This window comes from Cyrtonyx montezumae, unplaced genomic scaffold, assembly GCF_038088225.1.
Source record: "Cyrtonyx montezumae isolate F1298 unplaced genomic scaffold, pur_monq_1.0 scaffold_7, whole genome shotgun sequence".
NCBI classification, from domain to species: Eukaryota; Metazoa; Chordata; class Aves; order Galliformes; family Odontophoridae; genus Cyrtonyx; species Cyrtonyx montezumae.
In genome coordinates, this window is record NW_027072078.1 from 276,236 (window position 1) to 287,797 (window position 11,562).

The 11,562-nt window shown below is 48.1% G+C and overlaps 1 protein-coding gene across 1 annotated transcript; it reads right to left on the reverse strand.

Moving 5' to 3' along the window:
- Nucleotides 1–7,912: 7,912 nt before the first annotated feature.
- LOC136057874 (uncharacterized) lies at nt 7,913–11,495 on the reverse strand. Its single transcript, XM_065750918.1, has 11 exons — nt 11,401–11,495; nt 11,155–11,290; nt 10,777–10,848; nt 10,590–10,685; nt 10,209–10,333; nt 9,861–10,023; nt 9,659–9,765; nt 9,317–9,430; nt 9,047–9,165; nt 8,031–8,929; nt 7,913–7,922 (listed from the first exon to the last, which is right to left on the reverse strand). The coding sequence occupies exons 1-10, from the start codon at nt 11,493–11,495 to the stop codon at nt 8,211–8,213; spliced, it is 1,746 nt and encodes a 581-aa protein (XP_065606990.1). The 3' UTR covers nt 7,913–7,922; nt 8,031–8,210.
- Between the last annotated feature and the right edge of the window lie 67 nt (nt 11,496–11,562).

Below are 11,562 nucleotides of genomic sequence, written 5' to 3' on the forward strand. Positions count from 1 at the left end.
TGAAGAGACCCAGCAGAGTACCCTTCAGGTCAAGGATATGATGCAATGGAAGACTAGATGGAGGCTTTCACACCTGGTCTGATCCCACATGAGACAGCAGATTGCAGAGCTGTCATTCACACTGAACCAGCTCAGCATTCCCTGCAGTAACAGTAAAAATCCAATCTTCCCTCCTTCCCCCTCAGCCTTTTCCTCCCAATGGTAAATTTGAACAACCTTACTTTTTTGGCAGCAGGAAACTTCATGATTAAATATAGAAGCAGAGCAGACTTGCAGATGGAAACTGCAGCAGGAGAACAACAGATGGCATTGTTTGCTGGGCTGGAAAAGCTGCATCTGCTCCTATAAGAAATGCTAATCAGAGCTTAATTAGGCATTCAGAGGGAACTATTCCCCAACCTCAGGACAATGGCTATGTGTACACAATCCTGAAAAACACAAGGAAGAAGATACAAAGACATCAGAAATCTTCCCTGGACCAAGTCCAGATGAAGTGCATAATGTGATAGGGTAATCCAGAGAATTCCCTCATACTGAAATCTATCTAAGCCACTCAGAATGAAAATGTAATTGGCAAAGGCTTATTTCATTTGCAAGTGGTCAGTAATTTAGTTTTGGATTTCAAAGCAAACAATTCTAGCATTACATTGCAATCAGATCCTGCCCTGGCTGCTCTCTGAGGTGTGGTAAGATTAAAGGGTAGCTGAAATCTTTACAGCAGCTACCACAAGTGGGAATAATAGTCAGGATGATCGATAATACGTGCCTTGCCTAGGATAAATGATCCCTTCATACACACCCCAAGATGGAAAAGAAGAGGAAGGTGGAAAGCGTGGCCTGGTTCATCTCAACTAGATGAACCTCTCAATGAGAGGATGGCTTAAATCAGAGTGTGGGATGCTGTTCCTCCTCTTCCCCCGAGGTTATGGAGCTTACACCAAGACCCCAGCTGCCATATTGGCCTGCACCACAGGGATCCCCTTTGTGCTGAGGTTTTGTGTTTAACCCTCCTCTTGCTTTAATATCCTCTTTTTCTTGCAGCTGGGGTTCGGGCAGCATGTGCCAGTGTGGTATCTGGGGATGTTCTATGCACCTCTGGGCAGTGCTAATAGGGACCCCCCCTTTCATGCCCTACTTCCAGTTGTCCAGTATATATTTGAGCATGGCTGGATCCATGCCTCCATCTATGCCTCTCATACCTAAAAGATGTTGAGGAACAGCAATTGCTGCTGTTTTCAAACAATGCTCTCCAGCTGCTGCTAAAAAGAAGACTGTCTTCAATTTGCTTGTGTAGAACGAATTCCAACAGCAGACTTTGTCATTTGAGCCTCACTTAATGTTTGTATGGGGATGCATGGGAGAACAGTTCTGTGAGAACAAGGTACATTTTATAACGTACAGAGCTTTAGCTTTTTTCCTCTCTTTTATGTGGAAAGTTTGCTTCTCCAAATATATGAAGCAAAAGTTAAAAAGGATAGGTAGGGCAATGTAATGGGTGTGCCATGAGGAAAAGAAAGAGGTGGTGGGAAAGCAGATCTTCAATTGTCAGTGAAGAAAGTGTAGAGTGAGGAAATTTTCTTTGTAGAAAAGGAAAGTTCTTTTTAATTTGGCAGCCCATGCATTGTTCTCATCATTTGGTGGATTGTGGGCTTTGTCTAGAAATGGGTGAAGTTCAAAAGTTTTATAAGTTTCGTTTAGGAAGTCGTTCAAAGGTAATCACAGCCCCAGTCACTTGAGTTTTTTTGTTTCTGCTTTGCTGACTCAGTTCCCTGTCTCCTTTATCCAAATTTGTCTTGAGTACCTTTTCTAAAGTTGCAGTTACTCACGTAAGGACTCATTTAGTGTTGTGGGCTTGTCCTCAGGTCTGCCTTTTTTCTAGGCTACCGAGCACAGCTGGTGGAAATGCAGGTTTTAGGTATTTTTAATAACTGTTAACGTTGTTCTTGGATTAAGGCTTTCTTCTACCAAGTACTATCAGATGTTGCGGGGTAAATAACTCCCAAGGATGGTACTTTGCCAAGAAATAGTATAGGTGATGGTACATTTTGAGTAGTTCTATATAGATAGGACACAAATAATACAAAAGAGAAGATGGCGCACCTTCAGGATGTCAAGGCTCGCAGGGGACTCCACATGGGAGGGACCTCTGAGAAGAGATCCTTCCCTGGTGGTGGTCAGCCCTTACATGGGGTTTGGGAGAGGTGGAGCCAGGCTCCACCCCTTCCAATCACACAGGTATATCACCTTCACCTGTGGCCCCATGGCTGACTTGGTGCTCACCTCAGGTGACCAATCAGTGGTTCAGGTTGTGATTCAGCAGTTCCCATACAGATGTATTTATTGGTTGTAGCCAATTAATTATAACTGTATTAAGTACTGCAATTTTTTTATTTAATTGGGAATAGAGGGAATAAGTTTTATGAGCATCTCAAGCCTTTCTGTATCGTTACTATTATTGTTATTATGGGTCCTGTTCTTATTTTTCCTTTGTACGGAGCAACAGTTGAACTTTTATCTATTAGAGTTTTGTCTTTGGTTGCTTGTTTGTTTGTTTTTTACTGTACAAGCCACTCCTTCTCTCTTGACTGCTAAATACATTGAAGAAATGTTGAAGGAATGAGCTACTGTCTGTCCAGGGTCTTTGGGATGCTTCCATAAGGATAAATTGAAATCCATGATTTTTAAGCCCTGGTTCAATTGCAGGACCATGAAAAATTAGGGTCTTTGGAGTCATGAAATCTGCAGGTGCCTTGGAGTGTCCCTGATGTGAGCTGTGTGTTCTCATTGCTGCCTCCTTGCCTTCTCCTTTTTACTCTCGGAGTGATGCATGCTGAGCTGCATAGCATCAACCCCTGGATTGAGAATCTTCAGCATTAGAGCCTGGCTTGTTTTTTTTTGTTTTTTTTTTTAATTTGGACTGGAGGGGCAGTTGCAAAAAATCCAGAAATCATGTCCAACATGAGGTCTCATTTATTTATTTGTTTGTTTGACTTCAGTGCCTCATTCCCACGTCCTCGTCATCCTCCTCTTCCTTCTCTGTCTCTACCCAGCTGTCTGGGCAGGCTTCACAGTGCTCTCCTTCTTGGATGATTAATGCTGCATGAGGTCATTTCTCACAATTGTCTGGCAACATCCTGGGGCGTAGCCCATACGCTTTGCTCATCTTAACTTTTAACCTGCCACTGAAACTCAGTGTTCCTAGGAACTCTCTGAAGGTGCCCCTTGGGAAGTGGTTCATGTGCAGGGGACTTGGGAAGCCGAGGACCTGCAGCTCATTGTCAAAGAAAGGAGTTGAATCTGAACTTTTAGTTTCTGCCTCTATTTTGAGTTGATCAAGGAAGTACACCAAATCTCTTCTGCGTTTATTATTTATTATTGTTTCTCTCTCTAAAGCAAAAAGCAAACCCTCAGAAATTAAAGCTTGAAGGAAAAGGTTTGCAGCAGGGGAAAGCTGGTGTGCTCCAAATCGTAAATGCGATGATAATGAATTTCGGTGATGCCACTAGCAAGGTTAACTTTGGGCTTTCTGGAGCCACTGGTAAATCTGAATTAAAAAATATTCTACTCGATTGTGTATCAAGCCAACCAAACAATTCGACTCCCTTCACATAATGATATATCAAATCTCAGAACCACAAGGTCTTATTTGTTTTCTTTTTGTTGTTTTTGTTTCAATACTGTAACACCATTAATGCCTTTGTCAAACGTGAAGAACTAAGTAAGTTTGTCCCTCAGTGTTTTGCTTGCTGTCATCAAGAAAATAATAAGAAAGAACATTACAGTTTCACTTCTCAAGACTTCCAATAGATGAAGGGTTTTAGTTGAAGAAGTTCTCTTGCAGCCCCATACCATCCTACTGATTTCTCTTATCCCTACTCAAGAAGAACATATGTTCTTTCTCAGAAAGCTCTCTTTTTAGGTTTTACCTCATTTTTTTTCCTCACTTCTCACTTAATACTGTTTCTGACAGCAAAGAATGTGCCCCATAGCACACTTGCAAGGCCATCAGTTTTATTGTCATAATTACTGGTTGAATGTATCGAGGTGCAATGCAGCAAACCTAACTAGGGGAAAGTTAACATTTCTTTAATGCTTTATTCCTTCAGGAAAAGAATTGGAGAACCATTTCCATTCTGCAAACAGAGTGTTTTCTGACTCAAACAGGATTAAACAGCAATGCTTATTTACTGACACTTGGCCAGCCAGCTAATTTTTGGCAGAGCTGGCTCCAATACAGATGTTCCTTAGATGTGTCTGCCACACTTGGCATTTTCCAGACAGAGTCCTGGTCCTTCGTGTTCACTATTCTCATTTGTTTCAGAAAGCACAACAAAAGATGTCGTTTAAGTGAAGACAGAACAGTTTTTATAGCAAATGCATAAGGCACAAGTTCAAGGAAAGTATCATTTGTGCTCTGTACTCTGTTGGATGCTCAACGTAAAACTCAAACTGGGCCAAATACATTGTGCAGTTTCAATCATCTCTCTGAGCTGTGATAGAAATCCTAAATCTTCCTTGCTGGGGAAGCGGTTTCTGTTCTGCATTTTAAACTGCAGCAGCATTATTTCTCACCTGAGAAATAAAAATTCCTCTTTTTACTCTGGGGGAAAGATATCCTTTAATGTTTTATTGTTCTAGGCTATTTTCACCAGAATTACATTCAAATTTAATGTTTCCAAACTGTCCCATCCTTCCACTACACAGATGGCATGTTGTCATCGCTCCTGCTGTGCTGCCCAGGTGTCTAACAGTATTTTCCTGTGTCTCAGGAAGGCAAAGCAGACTGTTTCCTCTACCGAGGGCATGTTATCCACATAATGGCTGCTTAATTTGTCTGGATTTAAGCTCAGCTCTCATCCTGAATCACACAAATATCAGATGTCACAAATATCTTGAACAATGACAAATACTGCAAGCCATGCCTTTCAGTTCTCTCTTGCTTTAACCTATACTTCCTATTTAAATATGTGTCAAATCCAATCATTCAAGTTTATGGTAAAATTTACTCTAATTTACATAAATTCATGGCTAATGTTTGACATTCTTTGCCAATGTAATAATGTGTACCTCTGTGTGTTTTTTTGTGGTCGTTTAATGTTCGATGTTGAAAGCGAGGATTGTGCTGTGGATGCTGTCTCTGCTTCCTTTTTTTTTTTTAAGGATTTCTTTTTTTTGTGGGGGGGAGGGGGTAGTAGTGTGAGAGCATTTATTGACACCATCTTAGGAACATTACTGTTTACATGTTAAACTGAAATAAGAATAAAAAATAGGCAAAAAATGAAATAGGGCTTTTGAAATGTTGGGTTAGGATGCTTTATGAACACTGCAGTGTGTTTTTATTTAGTGTAACAGGAAGCTCTTACCTTACACTGTATGCCCATGAGAAAGCAGTGCCTGGAGCATCTAACTGTGCTGGGCTTGATGGGAGATGAGGATGATGCTCATCTCATCCCACATGGGTTGTGGTGCCCGTTGCCCTTTGCAGAACAGGATGTTGTGTTCTGCCAAACAGACTGCAGCTCCTCAAGTACTCAGCTTCTGCTGACAGCCCAGCCTGCTATTTGAGGACAATTAGCTGCTGTGGCTTTGGTGAATAGTCCATTATATATGATCTGACAGCTTATTCTGCCCATTATTATTTTAAATGATACCGTGCAGGGCTCTGCAGGAGAATAAATTAAAACTTCCCACGTCAGTCTCTTGGGGCAAACACTATTTCAGACTGAAGGTGATGTCAGATACATGCTTGTGTTTTTACCCTAGCCACGGGGAACACAGAATGATCACAGGCTCTTTCTAGGCTGTATGGTCAGCAAGCGGCATTTTGCCAAAGAGAACCAGTTTGGGTTCCACTTAACTGCTTTCGGAGCAATGTAAACCAGAAATTGCAGTATGAATACAGGCCTGTAATACAGTGTGGCTGATCCCATAGAACAGTATTTTTTTATTACAGTTGGGTTTCAAGAAATACTGCAAACCCTGGCATTAACTTTTTGCTTAATGGAAAGTAGCAGGGGATGAGGATTTAAGCTTTTAATTTTGTGTCTGTTTCCAATGACTGAATAATTGTTCCTTTTGCATCACAGGATGCAGCAGAACGGTGTGTTGTTGCCTTCAAGTTCTCATGGCTAAGAGTGCAGGTTGGCCCCTTGTCACCTGGGAGAGACTGGCATTGGTCATGGGGAGCCGTGATGAACTGGCTTCCCCTTAGTCTCTCTCCATCATTAACACCTGGGACCTCTTTGGCAGCTGTGCACCAAAGCAGAGCTCTGACAGCAGTTTCAGCCAGAAATGGCAAGAGCAAGAGCTGCTGTGTGATAACAGAGATAAAGGCTCATATTTATTTTTTCTTCCCTGCAGCAGCCTGAAGAGGAACACTCTGCAGGAGATGTCACGAGCTCCAGCTCTTCTGCTGATGACACCGTGTCCTTGGAGAGGAACTCATCCCTGGGCAGCGACACATCCCTGCCCTTTCCACCTGCGGTGAGCTTCGCACAGCCCAAGGACAGGCGCAGCCTGGATGGGAGCTGCACGAGCATGGTGGCTGTGGAGGGAGGAGAGGGTGAACTCGTTGGCTTGGGAGAGAAGGAAGAGGAGCTGGGCAGTATCACAGACGTACCTGCTCCTTCCTCTGTCTCAAGAAACTCCATGCGGCCGCTGTCGCCTTTCCGTCGCCACAGCTGGGGCCGGGGAAGAACGCCACCAATGAAGCAGAAATCAGTCAGAGGAGGTGAGTAGAGAGCTGCCCTGATTTGCTTTGCATCCAGTCATGTGGGCTTATCTGAGCTTTGGACTCAGCGTGATGAAACAGAAAATTGGGGAAGTCACTCCTCCCTCAAAACCATTTTCACTCTGAGGAGTGAAAACAACCTCCTAACATATACAGGTCTTTAACTTTCAGGTTGAATTTTCTTTATACCTATAGTACACTCTAACTCTCCATAGGACAGAAGGAATAACCCAAAGTTTATTCGAGTGAATGGAAATCAAAGAATCGTAGAATCCTTTGAGTTGAAATGGACTTGTCTTCTAGTCCAACTGCCCTGCAGTGAACAAGGACATCTACAACTGATCACATGTTCAGAGCCCTATCCAGCCTGGTCTTGGGTGTTTCCAAGGACAGGGCAACCTGTGCCAGTGCCTCACCACCCTGACTGTAAATAAGTTTCTTAAATCCAGACTATATCTCTCCTCTTTTAGTTTGAAACCATTTCACATTCTCCCGTCTCAGACCTGCTAAAGAAAGTCCTCTTCCTTCTTACAGCCCTCCTCTAGATACCTTGGTGTGTGTCGTAAGTTTGAAACACAACCACTCCTTTCTATAAGAAGAGCTCTGTTAAAGGAATAACTGGAGTTTAAAATCTCATTGACTATATTCAGAAATAGAATGGGCTCCAAGTTTTAAAAAGAGGTACATAGTGGAGAGATGTGTAGTCCCTGTTGGACTCCTGGTACATTTTCAAGGAACTGGTTCTACTTGAGCCTCCTGTGGACAGTAAGTCCCATCAAACACATCACCATACCTCCGGGAAGATAATTCCTTTTCCCTTTTATTCTTTCAGTCCTCTGTCTCATTGGGGGAAAAAGACAAAGATGCAGGCCAGGAACATAATTGCATTTCATTCACCAGCATGCCCTGCGTTGCTGGCACTGTTTGGGCTGCGTTCAGGATGCTTCAGATCAAACTGTGACCCCAAGTGGCCAAGGAGCAGAGAGGCCCTGCCCACGGCAGCAAGGGAGCCCCCACCTCCCCTCAGGAGCCCTCTGCCCGGCAGCACGTGCTGCATGTAGGGATACGTTGCTCTCACCCTGCTCCCTCTAGCTGGCAGCCTCCCACGTCCCTGTGGACGTGGTGCACGTTAATGGCAAGTACTGGTGGAGTCCCTGTCCCAGCAGCACTGGGCTTTATACTCCACACAATCCTAAGGGACAAATGGGACAAGGGTGACCTCACAGCTCAGGCCCGTTTGTTGGGAACCCCTCCACCCTGGGCAGCCTCAGGCATCCCCTTCCTCCTGCCCTCCGCTCACCTCACCAGCTCACAGTGAGCTTGGCCTGAGCCCCACAGACTTTTGTCTGCTCCTCAGATATCCTCTCATGTGCATTTAGATTTGCAGAGTCATTAAGGTTAGGAAAGACCAAAAAAGTCATCAGGTTCAACGGTCCAACCAGGTCCTGGCCCATCGGCATCTGGAAGCAGCCCCAAGATGTCATAAACTGCTGCTCCCGTGGTGGTGTTGGGACTGGCTGTTGATGTTCCGGGCCCGACGTGGTACCCGGGAGCGGCTTTGCTCCTGGGCTGACTCTGTCCTCCTGGACCAAACCCTGCGGTGTAAAGAAGGCTGGCTCTGGGACTCTGCATCATGATGTTTGAGAGGGGAGCGGCTTCGAGTCCGAGCCCTCCCTGGCTGCGTGCACTGGCTTCCATTAGCTGCTGCGGAACCCCTCGAGGACCCCAGTGCTGCTCGCTGGCTGTAGCTGTGCGTGCAGCTCTCAGCACTTGGGGTGGGTGTGTGCCTGCTCCCACAACGTGTTCGGGGCTGGCTTGGGGAATCTGGGACCCGGCACTGCAGTGGAGAGCGGCTTCGTGTCCGGGCCCGCCCTCCCTCCCTGGGCCGGAGGTTGTAGCCATGTGCCAGGGAGGGCCTCGAGGCCTCTGACATCCCCTGGCTGGCCAAGTCCAGGGCAGCATTGCGGCAGTTCCAACGGTGTCCTCGGAGCTCATTGAAGCTATTCTCAACCTGAGGTAAATGTGGGGAGATTCTCCCACAGTCTGTCCCACGCTGTCTGGACAGGCCGCTGCTCTCAGGCACATGGGAACCATGATCTGGATCCGATGGTGCCTGGCTGGTGGTGCTGGAAGTACTGCTCTCCAGTGCTGGGGAACCTTGGGATGGCTCCAATCCCTGCTGGCTGGTAGTGCTGGAGTCTGTAATGAAGGCAGGAAGGAGAGCAGGATGGAATTTCTGCCTGGGGGTGGGATCAGCTCTCCCAGCTCTCCAGGGTAAAGGGATGTGAGCAAGGCTGCCCTGAGCATGCCTCTTACCAGTGTCCTCTCCAGCGCAGGCATTGCACTCCCAGGTGGAGGCACTCTCACTCAAGTTGGAGCAGCACCGATGGGTGCCCTGTGCAGCGCAGGAGCTGCAGAGCAGCAGCTCCCAGGGCCTGGGGAAAAAAATGGGTTGTGGACATGAGGACTAAGTGACCTGAGCCACGGAGTGCCTAGCACAGCTCTGCTGCTCAGTCCGTGCTCCCCACCCCTGCGCTGAGGCTGTGATCCCATGCAGAGCCCCAGAGGGCTGCTGAGGAAACTCACCCTGCTCCCTCTGCCTGCTCCCTGCCTTGTGGGTAATGGCACTCGCTGGCATCGCAGCACCTGTGCCTCTCTAGTAGTGATGAATATGCATCATCGTCCAGCCACCTTGGTGTCCTGTCAGAGAAGGGAGGGAATGTCAGAGTCACCCACTGTGCCAGGACTAAAACTAATCCATGGCTTCCCTCCTCCTCCACCCAATTCTCCTCCTCAGTTCCACCTTCCCAATGATGCTCAGGCCTGGTTTAATGGCAGCAAAGGTCCAGGCCTGCCGGGGTTGTCAGTCCCTGGGCAGGCACAGCTCATGTATCCTCGCATCTTGGGAAATGGCAGAAAGGCACCAACCTGACTGGGATTCGGATCCCCATGTTGACCATGTTTAGGAAAAACCTGAACCTGTCTTTGCAGAAGGGACACCAGAAGCACAAAATCCCAGCACACAGGGCGTGTTCCTGCAGCAGAAACACAAGAAGCATGAGCATGAGCGGGAGGGACCAGGTGCTGCTGAGCTCCTGCCATGCCCATGGGGCAAGGGGAGGGATCCTACCTGGACACAGGCCCGGTGGAACCAGGCGTGTTGGCAGCATGGGCACACCATGGTGCTGTATGAGATGCTGTCCCCCACGGGGTCCATGCACATGATGCAGGTGGTGTCCTGCGCTGGCATTGCCTCCACTGCCTGCTGTGGGCAGTGCTCCCAGCAGAAGGAGCTGCGGGAAGATGGGAGGGATGGGCAAGGTGAGAAGTGCTGCGAGGAGGGCAGAGTAACACAAAGGAGCGCAGGTCCTGGCTCTGGCTCTGGCAGGCTGCTGGGAGCCTGGGGCCTTCCTCATTTCTTTGGCTGGTGCTGACAGCAGGGGTTGGAGGCTCACAGATGAGGCCTGGCAGCCCTTACCTGTACCCGTGAATGTACTGGGTGACACATTCACCCTGCGAGGCACAGGGGAGATGGAAGCTGCGGTCACATCCTGTTTCTGCACAGGTGATGGAGGCCCCCATCTTGCCACAGATGATGCAGTGCTGGAAAGAACAAAGCAGCTCCCGTAAGCAAAAGGCTCAGGGCCTATGTAGCTGGTCCTCCACTACTGGGCAGAGCCCAGAATGCAGGCATGGCTAGGTTGCACTCTGCTGAGCTGCCCGGTGAACAGGCGTCATCTGCAAGAGGGAGACTTCATCATGGAGCTGGTTGGAAAAGCTGGGATTGATTTCTTGGGAGCAGGTTAAGATTGCCAATCCTCTCCAGCCACAAAGCTCTCTGTTCCACTCAGGTCCTCACCGTTTGCTCTGCCTGCTCAATTGTGCGTATGGCATCTTCTTCAGAAACACTGAAACTCCCGTCATCTTCCTCTTGACAAAGACCATTGGCAAATAACTGCACAAGGGGTAAGAACATGATGTTGTAAGGGCAGGAAGAATGGAACCATTGGTTGGAGGAAGATGGTAGGAGCTGCAAGGGAACTCACCGCACAGTAAGTGTGGAAATAGGATCCATATAACTCAAATTTTTGCCCAAGGATGTCTGAGTCTTCATCCACCTGGCCACAAAGCAAACATGCTGGAGAGGGGAGAGCAACAGCAGTGAGTGCCTTGCCAGCTGCCTCCGAGGGCTGTCTCAGGGGCTGTTCTGTGCCAGCCATGCTGGATGAGGAGCAGGGCCCGAGGCAGTGGAGAGGAAGGGACACTGCAGGCTCGGTGTTGACGGCAGGCAGCCACAGCCCAACCGCGGCCCCTCTGACCAAGGAGCAGAGGAGCCCTTGCCTGCCCCTTCTCCCCTCTCCACTGCAGGCAGACCCCAGCAGCAATCTGCCCAACGATGGGAAGCATGTAGGGTGTAGGGATACGTTGCTCTCACCCTGCTCCCTCGAGCCGGCGGCCTCCTGTGACACCATGGACATGATGTATGGCAACGATGAGCACTCGCAGAGTCCCTGTCCCAGCAGTGCTGAGCTTTCTCCTCTGCACACTCCTGTATCAAGCCTATGGGAGAAGCGGGACAAGGGTGAGATCGCAGCTCAGTCCATGGAGCAATGGGATCCCCTCCTCCCTGGGCAGCCTCAGGCAGCCCTTTCCTCCTGCTGTCCACGTACCTCACCAGCTTGCACTGAGTTTGGCTAGAGCCCTGCAGCCTTTTAACTGCTCCCTGTACATCACAATGGCCACTCCCTGCCACCCTGTGTGACATCATCACACCTCACAGGGGTGAGGGGCCCTGGGCACCCAAGCAGGAGGGCAGTGCAGCCAGGGCAGAG

Excerpts from the sequence above, each read along its gene's own strand:
- LOC136057874 (XM_065750918.1), bottom strand. The coding sequence starts at position 11,495 with ATGTCACACAGGGTGGCAGGGAGTGGCCATTGTGATGTACAGGGAGCA. Across the intron at positions 10,024-10,208 it reads CAGTACATTCACGGGTACAG|CTCCTTCTGCTGGGAGCACT; the intron begins GTAAGGGCTGCC and ends ATCTTCCCGCAG. Across the intron at positions 9,166-9,316 it reads GAGCAGGCAGAGGGAGCAGG|GCCCTGGGAGCTGCTGCTCT; the intron begins GTGAGTTTCCTC and ends TTTTTTCCCCAG.